Source organism: Protomyctophum bolini (assembly GCF_963924005.1).
Source record: "Protomyctophum bolini genome assembly, chromosome: 3".
NCBI lineage: Eukaryota > Metazoa > Chordata > Actinopteri > Myctophiformes > Myctophidae > Protomyctophum > Protomyctophum bolini.
In genome coordinates this window covers 16,318,361-16,336,721 of record NC_137864.1, presented here as the reverse complement: position 1 = coordinate 16,336,721, position 18,361 = coordinate 16,318,361, and the positions used below count along the sequence as shown (strand labels likewise).

The window sequence follows — 18,361 nt, the reverse complement described above, 5'->3', positions numbered from 1 at the left end:
ATTATTTTAGCCTAACATCCATGATGTCCAGACGGATTAGTTTGAAGATCTTTCTGTACTGGATGTGTATGTCTGTCCTAAATGGAAATGGGATCATAGTCTTTGCTTCAAATGACCTACCTCAGGAGGAGCTCATGCTGAATGAGACTACTGCTGGAACCCAACAGGACACAGCTTGGGATATGGCATTGGTGCAATTGAGAGCCAGTTTAAGCACCTCTTCGCAGCCCATTCAACCGTATTCGCTGTCAATAAGCTCTGACGACCACCATCACGCACCCAAAGCCAAACACCTGCGTCGTTCCCGTCTCCTGCGTGTTCTGGGATCCTCCTTTGACCCGTTTTGGATGTCCATAGACCAACCACCTCATGTTTCTGCAGGGGTCTTGGCTTCAGAGGTAAGACATGAGGGTGACGCTCACCCTGTGCCCCACCGTGGCGACACACAAGCTGCACACCTGCCAAACTATACCATTTTCAAGGATGGGTCCAACGTCAGTGCTTCTCCGGACCTGACCGAGCGCGCCACAGTCTACCACAGGAAACTAGAAAAAGAAGCAGGGGATTTGGATCTCGGTTCTCTACCCTCAGATACTGCCCGTCTGGTCAGAGACTTTTTGGTGCTCAGGAGCACGTGCAGTCTCCGCTACCAGTGGGTCGATTTGCGTCCAGTTTTTTGGCCACGATGGCTGCGTCACACCGATTGTGAGAAAGCAGATGGGTCGCGAAGCTGTTCCTTTCCCAGAGGGATGGCTTGTGTGAGGGCTCAGACGACACATCTGAAGATTTTGGTATGGGGAAGCGAAGATGGAGGTGGTGGATTGAGGAGGACTGCTGTTGGCCCTGATGGCAGCACTGAGATGGGAGCAGGTGAAGTGATTAGAAAGTGCATGTGGAGACAAGTGCAATATCCTGTAGTTACAGCATGCAAATGTTCATGTAAATAAATGTTTGTGGCTCAGGGTCTTTCGAACTGGCATGAAGAAAAGTTTCCGTATACATGACTGTTTTGTTGATGCCGTTCAATTGATGCTGCTGCTGATGTGTAAAGTTTGTCTTTGAACATTTTGTGCATTAACTTATATAAATACATATAAATGTATAATGTTAGAATAGCCCATATAGAACTTGATACAAGTTTAATTTCTAAGCATGGACTGGATAACAACAAATATCAATGTTCATCTTTTAATACCCCCACCCCATGTTGTATATGCTAGAACACAGAAAATATCAAGTGAAATTAGGGGCAGTTCTGGGCATTAGGGGGAAAAACTAACAAAAAAGAATGTCCAGAAGGCCCCACTTTGGTCCACAATATGCATTGGTTCTGAGGTTCTGGGCCAGCATTCACAGATTTGGAGCAAATCAGTCATGGTTAGACAGTGCCACTAACTACCATCCCATGGTCCCATCTGGTGTACTGTCTGTGTAATGCATGACCACCCCCCACACCACCAACAAATTAACATCTGAGAGACATTGAGGCTACGATATCAAACTACTGAACAAGCACTGCACCCACCTGTCGCCAGGCTTTTCTTTTGTTTTTCTCAGTTTAGTTTATTCAAGATTTCAGGGTATACAGTAAATAAAATAATATGATGAATATATGTGACACACCCATACGGAACATACCAAAGAGATAACATGTACTCGCCAGGTTTTTCTGGCAACACATTTCTGTCTGTGTAGCCTTACTAGCCTATATTGTGATATAATATGACTATGCTGTCTGTCATTAATACCTGCTGCTTATTGTGTTGATGTTTTTCACCTTAAATATCGTTTCACCTGCTGCTGCTTCATGCCATCCCACTGATATTTTAACCACAGACATTATTTCACACTATATTGATATCTGACATTTTTTTTCCTTCTAGGCTATGTATTTCTGGAGCTTGTATGACAAATTTCACCTTTTGTGAACCATAAAATGTGTGAACCTGATCATGACAATAAATTGAGTTGAGCATGAGTTGCATCATTTTTGCTCTCACTTGTCATCCCAGGGGTTCTTGGGAGGGGTTCCTGAACAGCTGAAACACTTCTATCCTATTGGGAAATCTAGCCAATCTAGTTGTGAACTTGTAGATCTAAAAATCTTTGAAGGATTGTGACACATTTTGACAACTCTTCTTGGGGTCAGCAGCCAAAATAGGCATATCTACTATTTGGGGGTCTTTCATAATATGAAAATCCTTTGAGAACCATGTACTGCCCTAGGCCTAAGAAGATTCCCTTGAGACCTATTAGCAATAGCACACTTTAAGTGTGGTCCAACCAGGCCAGGGGTCGGGTGTTTACATTGCCAAAGCATGCAATCAAAATACAATAAAAACAGTTGAAAAAGGGGAAAGTATATGTAGTGGGAGGGGTTACAGCATTTTGTAAACAGCTATGTCACATTGCATCATTATATACATGTTATACAGGGTATAAAGCTTTTTTGACACTTGCATGCTTTGGCAATGTAAGCATTTTTTGGGGACAGAATTTGCAGCAATTTATTCTCAGGACTATTTAAATAGTATACAAAAGAAAAACTCAGATTTAAGATGTGTTTAAAGGTAGCAGCTTTGTTTACTGCATGTGTCTACTTAAGGTACAGATATAGTAGTCCTTTGGGGTGGCTGTATTCCTTTGAATTATGAATGTTTGACAAGCACTGCTCTCTCTGGCATCACAAAGAGAAGATTTCTACGGCTCTAGCAGTGATTCTCAACCCGTTTAATTTCAAGGACCCCCAGTTTGACGGACTCACATTTAATAGCATTTCTATCTCTGATTTAACTCTGAGAGTGTGTCCATTTGGTTACATTTGTACACTCTCAGAGTTACAGACCCACCAGCTCTGGGTCCTATGGATCAGAGCTAAGACCATAACGGGTCCATTTGGTTCCAAGCTATCATTTAGCTGGGCACCCCCTGGAACTCCATCAAGGGCCCCTGGGGGTCTCCGAACCCCACTTTGGGAACCACTGTTGGTACAGCCTTCCTAGCTTCCTCTTCCCCCAGCCAGCCACGGTGGATCAGCTGGTCCAGCTCCCCACCTGACCCCACAGACAAGATGGCAGCTTCATTGGAAGACGAATTCGAAGATGCACCCGATGTTGAACCCTTAGAACCGACCCTGAAGAACATTATCGAACAGAGATCTTTGAAATGGATCTTTGTGGGTGGAAAGGGCGGTGTTGGTAAAACAACATGTAGGTAAGTTTGAGGGGAAATCCTGCTTCTAATAATCTCCACGTCATGGCATTCTCACGTTTCAACGCTAGCTTGTTTAGCACAGTGCAATGGACGTTCATGTTAACTTGATTCCTAGCCATGAAGACTATTTATGACTTATTTTAACACGGCTTGGGTGTACTTAACCTTGATAGCCAACGGTAGATTAGCAATAAAATTGGGTGTTTGCAAAGTTGGGCTACTTAAATCACGTACGTCTGCTTAGAATTAAATTCCACTGGCTAGCATATGCTATTTGGCTAACAACGTTAGCACTTTTGAGCAAGATGAGATTATATTGTTATAAACTGACATGATGACATCTTCATCGTCATCCTTGATTGCTTGATTGAAGTATGTATTAACAGTTTGCAGAGTTACAGTACATTTCAAGCACAACTCAATACAAAAACTGTTATGTGTGTGGACGACACCATACTTGTTTACAAGAGGGTCTACCGTTTTCTTTCCCGTTAGCAGCTTTTGCTTTTATTATTATATAGAAAAGGAAATTGTCATAAGCTGGCAAGGAATGTGTTACCTGCTGCTGCTTGTTAGTTAGCAGGTTATAGCAGCAAAAACCTATTTGATTATTTTTTTAATCAATAATATCGATGACCTACTAATACTTATTTGTGTAGTTCAGTGGCTTTCAACCAGTGGTCCGGTGACCATCAGTGGAACCCCTTGAGTGGGTTCCCCAGCTAAACGATGGAGAGTTCACACCCCCCACCCCAAACACTGTATATAATGTAATGTTTTGATGAATTGAACAAGGTGGACCCTTTTGTAAACAAGTGTAATGCTTTATCGGGTCGTCCACTCACAGTTGAACTTGAAATGTACTGTAATTCTGCAAACTGTTAATAAATATTTCAATCAATCAATCAAAGTTGGTGAATGTAAAATCAAACAACGAATCAAACTTACGGTTATGGGCCCACCTGGTTTCATTTTAGATTTTACACTCAATAGTTAAAATATTGTTAAACATTACTTAATTTACAAGAAGTCTACACAATTAGAGAATGTAGAATAATTGTTATTTTGATCAATGTTTGTCTTGGGTGTGAGAAGCAAAATCTCATCAATTGGTCGTCTGTGGCTCAAATGCTAAATAAATAATGGACCAGGTCTGAAAACCACTGGTGTAGGTGAATAATAGTTAGTCCACTTGTTGCTGCCACAAACGATGACCTTCTACAGTCTGTATTAAGAGCCCTGCCAGAAACCTCTGCCCATTTCCCTTCTAGCTGTAGTTTGGCTGTCCAGCTGGCTGCAGTGAGAGAGAGTGTGCTCATCATCTCCACAGACCCTGCACATAACATCTCTGATGCTTTTGACCAGAAGTTTTCAAAGGTCCCCACTAAGGTTATGGGCTATGAGAACCTTTTTGCCATGGTAAGTGACCCAGCTTGTAGAGAAGAGTGTTAGCGTCCATGTTTTTCTTTGGGTTGTTTTCTTTTTGCAAAATCTTGCATGAAATAAATACAACTCTGTATGCTTGTTTCACCCCTTTTGTATGTGTCGTCCTTGTGGCGTGTAGAAGACTTGAAGATTTGTCAACTAACGGTTGAGGTCAAATTTCATATTGATTCCTTGTGCAAAAAGCTTAAATTCACTCTGGGTTTCTTCTACAGATTGAAGGCTTGTTTTGCTTGTTCAGCTCGTAAAAAACTGGTCATTGGTCTCTTTCTGTCCCAATTGGATTATGGTGATACCATTTAAAGGTTTGCCTGCTCCTCAACCTTGACCAAATTAGATCCCCTGTACCATGCAGCTGCATTGAGATTCATAACAAATGCACCTTTCAGAACACATCAATGCACGTTGTATGCTGCAGTCGGTTGGTTCTCATTGGCAGCTCGCAGGCTTCATCATTGGCATAGTTTCATTTATAAAGCCATTCTGGGTGACCTGCCGTCTTACATTTCATCCTAATTCGATCTGGTCCAAAACGGCCTAAACCTCAGGTCAAATGCTTGGCTGCTGTGTGTAGTACCAGCATTCAAATCTGAGGGGGGTAAAAAATGTCTGGCCTTCTTTGGCCCTTGGTCGTGGAATGATCTACAGTCCAGACTAAAATTGGCTTTGAAAGTTCCCTTGAGAAGTTTCAAAAGGATCATCTTTGATGTACAATCCAACACTTGCACATGTTTGGATATGTACTAGCCTATGTTCATGCCTATATATTTATTATATCGGCTCAGATCGTGGAGATTGTGTATATGGTGTATTTTGCCCTGCTACTAAAAAAGTAGGACAGGTGACTTGTTGTATTTATGCATGGGTACTTTAAGGTGTATTATGGATGTTGTACTGTATTTGCTGGTTCAAAATGTAACATTGACAATGTGGTATTGAAGTGTAATTTTTATTTCTCCCTCTTGGCCAGTTCCCACTTGTAAAAGAGACGCAGTCTCAATGTGATTTTACTGGTTAAATAAAGGTTAAATAAAAAAAAGAAAGGTCACATTTCCTTAACCGCTACACATATTCATTTTATTGAAAGAATTCTCAGTACAGGGCTGCTGGTCGTCATTATATACCTCACAAAAATGGCCCAGGGGTGTTCAGCTTACAATAAACCAAACCCATTCTATTAGGGATGCACTGATGTATCGGCCACATATCACATATAGGCCTATATTTGCTGTTATCGGTTAATATCGGTATCGACAAATGAAACTGACTTTAGCTGTTGGCAGTCATGGCACTAGCTGATATTTATCTGTTGTTGATAAGCATGTATACATTTTGTGTTAGCTATGTTGGTGTGTTGGTTATCTGCAGCCTACTACCAAGCTGTAGATTCTGAACATTTATTTCTTGTATTGAAGATTTATTTGTTTCCCTGACACACGAGGGGGAAAAAACAAAATAACCATATTGGTGTCAGTATCGGCTAAATTGATGTTACTTTAAACATCGCTATCGGTAAAGAATTTCCATATCGGTGTATCCCTACATTCTGTGTGTGTGTGTGTGTGTGTGTGTGTGTAGGAAATTGACCCTAGCCTGGGTGTGGCAGAGCTGCCCGATGAGTTCTTTGAGGAAGACAACATGCTCAGCATGGGAAAGAAGATGATGCAGGAAGCCATGAGCGCCTTCCCTGGCATCGATGAGGCCATGAGCTATGCCGAGGTCATGAGGTTAGCTGATGCCTATCACATCTGTGTGAATTTATTTTTAGATATGCTGGTTTAGAGTAACTGGCCTGTGTTTTCTTAAGCTTGCGCTCAACACCCCTACTAGGTGAGTGCATAACACCCCTACTAGGTGAGTGCACAACACCCCTACTAGGTGAGTGCATAACACCCCTACTAGGTGAGTGCATAACACCCCTACTAGGTGAGTGCATAAGGAAACAGAAGGTCCACAGTTCCCGTCCCGGTCTACGTGTCGAAGTGTCCCCGAGCAAGATACTTAGCCCCTAACTGCTCCCTGCAGCAAGATACTTACCCCCTAACTGCTCCCTGCAGCAAGATACTTAGCCCCTAACTGCTCCCTGCAGCAAGATACTTAGGCTTCATCCACACCTACATAAACGTAGCGTTTTAGTTTTAGTTTTTTTCTCTGTCCATACGACACGTTTTAAAAAAAAATCTCTCTGTTCATATGACCAATGGCAAGACCCATGCAAAACTCTGTTTACATTGTCCACATGGGAACACACAGGCAGAGTTTTAAAAAAATACACTGTGGCAGGAGTTTTCCAAAAGATGCGTTTATATGGACCAAAAACGCGTTCGAGTGTGGGCGACCCCCCCAAAACGCATATAAAAACCTACGTTTAGCCGTTTACCCGGATACGTGTGGACAAGGCCTTAGCCCCTAACTGCTCCCTGCAGCATTGCCCTTGCATCACCCACTGCTCCTGATACTTGAGCTAGACTCACACCCGTGTGAACTGAGTGGTGCAACTCCCCTCCCCCCTTCCGACAACCAAATCACCCCGTTTAACTTGCAGTCCGAGTCCAGCTTTAGGGTAGCTTAAATCAAATGCAGATACCACATTTCACTGTATATGCAAATATACAGTGACAAATACCGCAAACGAGAGCTGACCAAATTATTATTTATTCATTAGATGCAGGTAGTTTGACACAACATGATGTGTCACTTTGAATGACCAGAGGATTTCAGATTTAACCACCGTGTGTTGAGGCATATTTAATTTATCCTAGCTCCACATGATTAGGCTTACACTGTATAACTGTATACCTTGTTTTCTGTACACCAGGTTAGTGAAAGGCATGAACTTCTCAGTGGTGGTGTTTGACACTGCCCCTACTGGCCACACGCTGCGGCTGCTCAATTTCCCCACCATCGTGGAGCGAGGTCTGGGCCGACTCATGCAGATTAAAAACCAGATTAGCCCTTTCATCTCTCAGGTGAGACATAACAGGAAAGGTCCTGTCACTTATGTTACTTTTTAATTCCTTTTGTTAATTCATTTTTGCTCCTTTTTTTTTACACTTGTAGAAAAATAAAAATAAATGATCTGATAATTTTCTTGTTGGTTTATACGTTGCTGCTTAGATATCTTCCTATTAGTTCATTGTTCAACTATGTAGCAATTGTTTAGTGATGATTGGATTCTTCCACCTAACCTCTTTATATCTTATTTTTCCAGATGTGTAATATGCTGGGTCTGGGGGATATGAACCTCTTTATATGTGTCTTTATCTTTCCAGATGTGTAATATGCTGGGTCTGGGGGATATGAACGCAGACCAGCTCGCCTCTAAGCTAGAAGAGACCCTGCCGGTCATCCGCTCTGTCAGTGAGCAGTTCAAAGACCCTGTAAGACAAACCGTTATACGACGATATTACATAATATAATCTTTCCTCTTCTGTTCTTATGACTATATTGTAACTGCAGATCATTGTACCTTGTACACACTCATTTGTTCGTTCTTTATTTACAAAGTTTGCACTTTGTCGGTCTTTGGTGGTTGGGAACATGAGAAGTAATGCTCGGAAACCCCATTAAAGGACAACTGAAGCCTAAAGGCAAATGTTCCTACGTATCTTGATCCCAAATGACTTTCCATGGGGTCTATGTTGCAGAAATGCCCCTGTCGTCGGCTGTAGGTCCCTAGCGGAGGTGGACGCTTTTCAGACAGTGCATTAGTCCGACATGTGAGTGTCTGCTCCCGTGCTTGCGGTTATGGTTGGGTTAGGAGATGAGGTGTCATTTGCCGGACCAATGACTTGTCTGAACTACGTACTGCACCCGGTCCCTAGCAGACATAAATGCCAAAACGACATTGCCGCCACTCAAATGTCGGTGCACGGCCGTTTACACACGACACCAACATCAAATGTCTGCCGACACATCGCCGGCACAACATCTGAACGGGGCTTTATTGACTTGTCTCCGACCCTTTCCTTACCTACTGTCCATCAGGAGCAGACCACCTTCATCTGTGTATGCATCGCCGAGTTCCTGTCGCTGTACGAGACGGAGAGGCTGATCCAGGAGCTGGCCAAGTGCCGTATCGACACACACAACATCATTGTCAACCAGCTGGTTTTCCCCGATACAGACAGACCGTGCAGGATGTGTGAGGCCCGCCATAAGATTCAGTCAAAATATTTAGATCAGGTATGCAATGGTTTTTTGTTAGAGTGTATGCTATTTATCTTGAGCTTAATTATTGACTAAACGCTGCATGTCAAATGTTATTTTGGGCAGCACAGTATAGCAGTGGTTCCCAAACCTTTTAACCTGTGACCCAAAAGAGAGATTTGATGTCTCCCTGAGACTGAGCTAGTGAAAATAGCAGATCTACAAGCTCACAACGCATTGCTTTGTGCTGTGTTGTGAGCATGTATTGTAGATAGATCTGCTATTTTCACTACTACTTAAACATTTGTTTTCTACTTTATGGAATTTCTTAGATTTTTCTTTAATTTCTTCGTGAAATTACTGAAAAAAAATCATTACTTAATGAATACTTAATTCATGGAAAGTCAAAAGGTATCGATGCAACACATGTAGATCTGTCTCTTTGCTATTCTTGTCAGCTCTCTTTTGATTGTTGCACCTAGTATCAGTTCCTACTGGGGCCCCTGCCAGTACTAGAAAGGCATCTAATTGTACGGGCAAAATAACTTTTGTGTAAAAGTCATCGTCAATTAAATAATATCCAAATGTCTCTCTTCAGATGGAGGACCTGTATGAAGATTTCCACATAATTAAGTTACCGCTGCTGCCCCACGAGGTACGAGGCGCAGAAAAGGTCAACACCTTTTCTCAGCAACTGCTGGAAGCATACATCCCCCCCAACAAGTGATGTCATTACACGTTGGAAAAGCCACCAGGCCGCACTCGACAACCACAGTCTGAACTCGCCTCCTTCATTCAAGCCCCTTTGACCAGCCTCACCCGTCGCAGTTAACTGCCTCAACGTCATCCCCCGTCGTCCTTTTCTCCTTCACCCAAAGTAGATTGACTCTTAAGTCTTCACTGCTCCTGCAAGACAAGACACACATTCTCTCAATGGATGGAGAAAAATAAATCAACACAACATGCAGTTATAGACACACACACAACCTATTCACAATTCACACTCTTTGTTTTGTTTTTTTTTGCATACCATTTACTCTGTATCTATCATGAATGGTGTACTAATAACCACCCTCTTAGCATTTAACTTCTTTTTTTTCTGAGAAACTACATACTCCTCCCTTTTACTCGATCTCCAGCCTCTAATGTACAAAGTCGTGGCTAAAGTGCTCACTGCTGTGGTGCAGTGTATTCTCAGAAAACAAAAAAAATGTTTTGTTTTATTTGATTGTTTTTGCTTTGGGGATTTATTTTGGGGCTCTATCTGGTCTGATTTGACCTTTGTCGTTGCAAAGTAAATGGCCAATAATGATGAGAAATGTTCTCTTTACCTGTGTATCTTCATGGGAAGGAATTGTGGAATCTGGAGCAGTAGTGAATCCCATTTTTAAAGTGTTAAGTTGTAGGGTGTGTGTGATGGCAGGAAAAGAGACATCTTACTGTGGAATTCGAATATACCATGGTGTCTGTACTCTGTAGGCATATTTTCCTGGCCTTCATCTGAGTCACGAATATGATTGCGGTAAAGGCATAATAATGCAGTGTCTCTTCATGTACACTATTCTCGGCCCTATTCTCACTACCCCTGCTCTTTATTACACATGCTAAGCACTATTCAATGGCATTTAGTGCCATATGTTATCTCCGTGGGATAAGGGTGTAAATATAATCAAAATTACAATAACAGCCAGGTTTAGGATTTAAAGTTCTATTTATTGACAAAAATGCAATGTGTACCCGTCTCCCTTTTGTGTTTATGCAGGAAAGTCTAAATATTGCAGCCTTTGGTGGTGAAACGATTCTCGAATGACAGGTTGTAACTTGTTAACCAATCCATCCTCTCCTAGTGGATTCAAGCATTTGTAAACTATATGAAGTACTCCTTTCTCTCTCTCGCCCCCTTTCCTTTAGTGTCCATCCTGTATTTAACTGAGGATTGGGAACACTATAGCAAGACATTAGCCTTATTTAGTGAATTGTAAACAATTACTGAATGTTGCTTCTAATCTAATGTACCGGTACAAAATATTAAAAAGGCTGCCCAGTCAGTGTTAAGTTTGGCCTACTCATTAAAAGTTGAATTCTGATTTGCTTGCCTGATTTCTGTGCACAAATATTCCCCATAGCACAGTGGTTGCCATTATTCCCAAGGATTCTTATTCCCAATCAAAATGATGGGTGAAACCTTCAGGTGGTGGAAAGTAATATTTCCCTGTCATTGAATGCTTTTGGATTTATGAGATTTTCTATAATTTTAATAAGTTATGTTCGAAGTGTTACAAAATAAAAAAAATAAAAATGCCTCACTTGTGTGCATTTGTGCATGTTTTGAATTGATAATTAACTAACTAGGCCATCTCCACAAATGTGCAGATTTAACAGGTGATACTGCATGCAGAAAAGTACGTTTGAAAATGAACTCTGGGTGGCAGCAATATTCAAATGTGTTTTCTGCATTAAGTTTCAGTTAGTAGTTACTCATAACTTGATACGCTCTGCTGTACCTGAACAGATTGCATTATGGTGTTACAGTTTAGCATCATGTTTATGAGAAACAAGTAATACTATATACGGTAACGTCTGGAAAGTATTTGAGCCGATCTGACATAGGCTACTGACAACGGAACAGTTCGTTGTGTAGGAATTCGAATAGGATCATGAGCTTAGAGTATATAGCCCACTCTTAAAATCATGAGCCACACATTGGTTTGTTTTTGGTGTCTATGCGTGGCTACTGCTCTGGGTCTGGGTACAAAATCTTAATTGTGCTACATCACGATTACGAACCAACCAGAACAGAATGACTTTAACATTTTAAATTGGACACCATCAAATGGACAGTGATAGCCTGTACTGTTTTGCCTGAGCTGCTGCAGTAAATAATAACCAACTTACTACATGGTAGGATGTTACATAGACTGTACTAGAAATAATCAAATAAATGATGTGCTTTGCACTTTTTAGAGCTTTGTTGTTGTTGGAGATGATGACGTCATGGTTTGACAAATTTCCCCTGAGATCGCAGAGGCTTGCGCAGACCGAGTGGATATAGTGGAGGTGGATGGAGCCTGAGGTATGGATGGGTGGACATGTCCATGCAATGATGGACAGAACTTCAACAGAAGCATGGGCGAATGGACGAACGAAGCAGACCGGTGTGTCGTGAGGATTAGAATGGACATTTGCAATGCATCGAATCCACTTTATGGGGTACTAACAGGCAGCTGAGCTGATTGATTGTCGGTGAGTGATTATAATGTCTGCAGATAGGATTTTACTTTTGACAGTGTCAGCAGTTTATGGGACAAACTTTTAGTCTAAAACAACAAAGAGACATCAGATTTCATATTTAAGCATTTCATACGCGAGGGATCGAGTTCTGTTTATATTGTGCAGCTCTGCTTATTCTCCAATCTCCAGGACAGACTATTATACAAATTAAAAAGCGATAGAAATTTAGTATTGTCAACTTCACAAAGCTTCAATGGAGAAATGACTCGCAGACATTGATAACATTAATGTAGATGTAGCCTATCTGTTGACAAAGTTGGCAAAATTAAGAGTGAAACACGGCAGACTGTCTGTGAGTTGAAGTCTGTTCGTTTGACAAATGCGTATTATGATGTCTTCACTTGGCACCTCCTACATGCCACCCAGTGCCATAGGGGCTATGCCAGCCTGCACTGCAGTCAGTCAGTGCCACCATAACGTCCTTGATCAGTGCGTTTATTAGTCCCTGGGCACTGATATACTGTAGGTTGGTACGTGTACTCAACGGCTGCCAGTGCCATGGTGCATTATAACTCTAGACAGTGTATGTGGAATTATAATGAGTAAAGTATCTGACTGAGTGTAGCTGGCTGTCTTGGTCTGCAGTGGGCAAATAAATCAACCCAGAGAGGGTGTGTTGCAAAACTATAAACTTAATTGGGCTGGTTCTGGACTGGTTCAGAATTATAGTCTGACTCCTATTGATTGATTGAAGTATTTATTAACAGTATGCAGAATGGGTACATTTCAAATGAAAGCATCAATACAAAAACTTACTGTGGACGACACCATGATAAAGCATTATTACACTTTTTTTTACAACAGGGTCCACCATTTTAAATTCATCAGAACATTTAGAGACGTACAAATATACTTGATATATATATTTTCTTTTAAAACAGGACATCATCATCCTACCTAGCAAAGTGTATGTTGTGATAGCACACTTTAATTTAATCTATGTCTAATAGGTCTATTTCAATTGAATTCAAGGAATTAAATATAATGGAAACTTAAGTATAATAGAAGAAACCATTACATTAAACAGGCTGCAGTAGATACTACTCACTAATAACCTGGACCAGGGGTAGTGACCACCTTTATGCTTTAATATAAAGGTTCAATAAAACATCTCCTTTTTAGAAGAAGGAGAAGACACTGGAGCAGCTCGGACAATTTAAGCCTTTTATTTAGGTGTTAGTATAAAAAAGAAAACGTTTCGACCTACATATCAACACTAACATGTCCTTACATTTGCATGTGTCCTCGCTGCCTGTGAAGCAATTTGAGCCACATTCTATGTTGTTTTGAATGTATTGTACAGGTGCTGCTCCCTCAACCTTACATCCACTCATTTGGAGGAGCCATCAGAAAACGTTCCTATAATGTGCATGCTTGGCTGGCTGTTCTTCTAAACCTACGATGAGGTGGCGCGACCACGAGGGCGATGTCCTCCCTACTAACATGACCATGGGTGATGCTGACAGGGATGGACTCTACGCCAGCATGTGCAAGTCAGCGGTGGAGAAGAAGACAGCCATCGACACTGTTTCACACTGTGAAGTAGAGCAGCATGACATCGAAAAGAATGACCGGAAAGAATACTACCAGGTCCCTGGTGAGACTGCATGGTTGGCTTGGTACTGAATTTAATATGTATGTATGTAACGCATTATCCCATACTCCCAAGTTAGAGCTGTATTCTGTCCTATAGCAAAATGCCAATAGTTTTTTGTGAGCCACATAATTGTTAATTATTCATTTATTTTGTTATAATACTTGAATTGAGTTGAATTACTGAATAAGTCCATGTTTAGACCATGCTGTGTTTTCATTTTCATAATTCCACTGAACAGCATGGGATAAACGTCCGCAGGTCATGGGCAATAGAAGATATACAACGTCAAAACGAGTCGCACAGCGACACATTTTGAACTTGTTGATCGGCTACTTTTGCTACTTTTGTGTGATATCTGACGAGGTAGGACATTAATTTACGAAAAAAAGGTTAAAATACGGAGAGAAGAGGTTTCTGCCCGACAGCATATGCTCTGGAGCGAGTGTGGAAATATAGTGGCCCTCTCATCATAGTTGCCCACCTGTGCTCCAGGTAAAGACTCACTGAAGGAGTCAGTGATACGGATTCGGATACATTTGAGATTCTGTGCAACTTAGTGAAATGTACACTAATAAGTAGTGGAGTCTTTTTTTAGATCTTGTTTTACATTTTGTGAATCATAGTAAAACATCTATGTTATCATCTCTGAGTTTCTGTACATAATATATATGTTTTGTTTTAGATGAATTCTTTGCAACAGAGTGCCCTGGAGAAGACACTGGGAAGTGGATTGGTCTGGGTCTGGCAATTGGCATACCACTTGGACTCTTTTTGCTGTGGTACTGTGCTACTTTTGATTGATTTATGTGAGTTTAGACATCCCTCGATATCATCATTATAATTATTTTCACTTACCCCAAAGTCACGCCTTCTCTGCAGCTAGTAAGTTGCTTGTCTCATCCCTTCAATGCAATTTTATTGGCACACAATGAACAGTGGTCAACAGTTACATGTATGATCGATTTTCACTTTTATCTCCTTCCTGAAACCCAGAAACAAAGTATTATCACATAAAGGTCCTTATACACCAGGCGAGTGACGAATAAACAAAATCCGAAATTGCGCCAGCAAATAATTCAATATCAAACTATAAATTTGATGATGTCTCAGAGGGTTGATGCTTTAAAAAAAATGAAAAATCGGCCTTGTTTCTGTGTGGATGTGCTCATAACGGCAGTTTAAATTAATGCAGATTTGTGTAACTGTTGCTCTCTATTATGCACTGTACACATTCTAAAAGCTTGGTGTCGATTTATTTTGACAGGTGACAGCCCAATCTGAATCCTAAACAATAAAGAAGAAACGAAGAGTGTGGTTGGCCAGGATGTACCAAAGAAACAAAGTGGCTGTAATATTGTTCAGGCACATTCAGGCCTGCTGTCATCATGGCGTTGCTTCGCCAACAAAGATCTAGGGAGGCTGATGTCCACGTTGGTGTCTGATGAGGCCCGCTTTTGACCGGCAAGCTCTGCCGCAACCGCTGCAGGGAAACGAGTGTTCTGATGTTTCGGCTTGTGTTGCATTCCAGTTCTTTCTTTTTCTTCTCTTTTCTTCTTTTACGGCGCGTCGGTTTCTCTCAAAGGTAGACACGCCATCATCGATGGTATGACGCCAAGTCTCACGATTTGAGGCGAGGGTAGACCACTGGTGCTGATCAATGTGACATGCACGGAGGGATTTCTTTAGACAATCCTTATATCTCTTCTTTGGACCACCGATGTTACGATGGCCAGAGGAGAGTTCACCGTTCAGTACAATCTTTGGCAGGCGATGATCCTCCATCCTGGCAATGTTGCCAGGTTGGTCCCACCCAACGCAGCTGTGACTTCAACAGTAAGGCCTCTATGCTGATGGTCTCCGACCTTCTTGAGTACTTCAGTATTTGTAGTGAAGTCACTCCAGTGGATGTTGAGGATGGTGCGGAGGCAGCGCTGGTGCAATCGCTCAAGTAGTCGCAGGTGAAGTTGGTATAATACCCATGACTCTGAGCCGTACAGGAGGGAGGTCAATACCACAGCTCTTGTACCATTCTTCAGGTGATTGTTTTTCCAAACTCTTTTGTACAGCCTGCCGAAAGCACTGTTTGCTTTAGCCAGTCTGTTGTCGATGTCCTTGCCTACATTGGCGTCGGACGAGATGGTACATCCCAGGTACGTGAACTGGTGGACTGACTTCAGCTCTGTCCCCTCAATGGTGATGCAGGGAGGATGATATTCCTGCTGGGGTGCAGACTGGTGAAGAACTTCTGTCTTCTTCAGGCTAACTTCCAGTCCAAAGAGCTTGGCAGCCTCTGCAAAGCAAGATGTTACACGCTGCAGGGTTGACTCTGAATGGGCAATGAGGGCGGCATCGTTGGCGAAGAGTAGTTCCCTTACTAGTTGTTGACAGGTCTTGGTGTGGGCCTGCAGCCTCCTCAGGTTAAACAGGCTGCCATCAGTGCGGTACCGGATGTAAATGCCGTCATTTTCGTTGTGGTCTTCAGTAGCTCTTTTGAGCATCATGCTGAAGAAAATGGAGAAAAGAGTTTGAGCGAGAACACAACCTTGCTGCACATTCAGGCCTGCTGTACCCCAGCCATAAAGATCATGGCTGCAGGGGTAAGGGTTGGGGTCGGTTGAGACTTCAAGTGGGCATATAAATAAGGGCAGTATGATAGGGAAGGGGCCAGTACAGGAGGCATGAAGCAACCACAAGAGTCTAGAGGCCTGAAGCATAGACGCCTTAACAGATGACGTCACACTGAGGAGCAACAGCAGCACAAGAACCCCGCCTCTCATAAGATGCAATGGAAAAGTTCTAGATGCACTCACGTGTAAAAAATGCTGCACCATCAAACTTTCAGATGCTGTTTTTCTCCCAGTGTGGAGGAAGAATGATTAGGATTTTTATTGTGATCTCAGTTGAAATCAGTTGTCCTCAAAACCACACCTCCAGTCGCTGTCATAAGAACGGCCCGGGAGATGCACTCATGAAGAGCCTGCAACCCATCAAGTATAATTTATGCTTCGTCCCGCGATGGTGTCGCACACGCAGACCTCAGTCGCATCTGCAATGCGATGTGAGCTTGTATATCAGCTGTTCTATGTGTGCAGTACTGTTGCGCTTTGAAGTATAAATGTCTCCTAGGGTGCATCTCACTAGCCAACACACAAGAGAGGTTGAATGGACTGAAACCAGCGCTCCCCAAAACAACAGGTTTGGAGATCTGTTGGGAATTGATTACATGAAACAGTCACCCGTGCGCCCAGTCCCAATGTTTGTAAACCAATAATAATTGGTCTATAGGGCTTCAGTGGTTGAACATGTGCGCATACGATGTGTGTTCGTTTGTATTTGATTGACAGGTCATCATGAGTGATTTATCACAACCCTTGACATCTTGACAGGGCTCACTCACATGATTTATGAGTGTGTCACAACACCCACCACCCCTCCCCATTCCTCCTGTTACTTCCTCAGACCACAGACCCCCCCCCCCCCCCCAGCCACTTTCAGTATCACATACTGTGGTGAACCTCTTGATAGCCACAGTCCAGAAACATTATGTAAGCATGGTTTCCTATCTACTGTTTATTGACTGTCATTATTATTAATGGTTTCTCTCTGCTATGGATTGCACTGATTATATAGTGAGTCAGAAGAACCTAGCACAAAGTTGGGGCAAGATGCCCACAGAGAGTGCTGTCAGAATTCAGTTACTGTTGATTTGGAAAGTTGGAAGGGTTAACTTGGAATGGTTAAGGGCCCTAGGCTGGCTTAACGGTCTGGGCACCTTTGGCTGGTGGTCCAGCATGACACAGTGTGTCGCGGGTTCGAGTCCCGATCCCGACGAACTTTGTGTGTCTTCCTCCCCATTGCTCTCCCCGTTTCCTGTCAACTTACATTGTATCTGTCAATAAAGGGCTGTTCTTACCCATTTTCAACTGCGTAGTATGATTTACATTGTTGCTTAAAATCTTGCATAGTGCAGCCGTAAGAAACCACAAGCAGCTGTTTATTTTTCTGTTCGTGAGTCCTAGTCTCAGTATGTTGCTACTTACTGACCCTTTTTTGTATCTGCCCATTATAGTTTGCCTGAATTTCTGTTTGTGCTGCCCTCTAGTGTCTGTCTACCCTTATCATAATATGCACCCACACATGCACACTATTAGCCTGCTTCAATGTACAATATGAGTATACTGCCAAGGTACAATTCTCTGTGATGGTAAAGTGGTCAAATGACACCAGTAGTCACGCACTGTAACAATGAAGTTATGTCTAGAATTCGTTTTAAATGCTGAGGGCCCAGGGAAGGAACCTGCACATATTTATATTGAGCTAGCTCAAGAGCTGGTTTCCCCAATTCCAAGCGGAAAATGTTGCTGAGGGCCTCCTAGCCCCGCCTGTCACCTCCCAAGTGCGTTTCCTTGGATCTGTGAATCTCTATGCCTGGTGTGGTCCTGTATGTAGCCTGGAAACCAGACAAATCTGCCACAGATTTATTGGTCTGGCACTCCTCAATTTGAATTACATTTCGCTCATCCCAGAGTTGTGGGTGACCAATCAGAGTCATCTATTCAAAGTGCTTCTACACCAAAGTTCCAGACTAATATTTACGCAGTGATATTAGTCTGTCTGGCTCTGGCCATGCCAGGCTAATTAATGCGCATGTACAATATGTATGTGCGC

At 42.3% G+C, this 18,361-nt stretch overlaps 2 protein-coding genes and 1 long non-coding RNA gene across 3 annotated transcripts; all 3 read left to right on the top strand.

Moving 5' to 3' along the window:
* Positions 1-182: 182 nt before the first annotated feature.
* On the top strand, positions 183-982 carry LOC308312321 (noggin-2-like; the record flags this gene model as incomplete). The annotated part of the gene is made up of 2 exons (XM_080758922.1): positions 183-870; positions 963-982. The coding sequence occupies 2 exons, from the start codon at positions 183-185 to the stop codon at positions 980-982; spliced, it is 708 nt and encodes a 235-aa protein (XP_080615048.1).
* A 2,068-nt stretch (positions 983-3,050) lies between these two features.
* On the top strand, positions 3,051-10,892 carry get3 (guided entry of tail-anchored proteins factor 3, ATPase). Its single transcript, XM_080759151.1, has 7 exons — positions 3,051-3,213; positions 4,485-4,632; positions 6,235-6,383; positions 7,475-7,625; positions 7,929-8,036; positions 8,644-8,841; positions 9,404-10,892. Exons 1-7 carry the CDS (start codon positions 3,071-3,073, stop codon positions 9,530-9,532), a joined length of 1,026 nt encoding a protein of 341 aa, XP_080615277.1. The 5' UTR covers positions 3,051-3,070; the 3' UTR covers positions 9,533-10,892.
* Positions 10,893-11,897: 1,005 nt separating this feature from the next.
* LOC308313313 lies at positions 11,898-14,457 on the top strand. The gene is made up of 3 exons (XR_013963880.1): positions 11,898-12,048; positions 13,400-13,693; positions 14,376-14,457. It is a non-coding gene; the product is annotated as an uncharacterized lncRNA (long non-coding RNA).
* The last annotated feature ends 3,904 nt before the right edge of the window (positions 14,458-18,361 follow it).

Bases quoted from the DNA above. Each gene is read 5' to 3' on its own strand.
- get3 (XM_080759151.1), top strand. From the start codon at position 3,071: ATGGCAGCTTCATTGGAAGACGAATTCGAAGATGCACCCGATGTTGAA. The intron at 4,633-6,234 runs GTAAGTGACCCA...GTGTGTGTGTAG, and splicing joins ATGAGAACCTTTTTGCCATG to GAAATTGACCCTAGCCTGGG. The intron at 8,037-8,643 runs GTAAGACAAACC...ACTGTCCATCAG, and splicing joins GTGAGCAGTTCAAAGACCCT to GAGCAGACCACCTTCATCTG.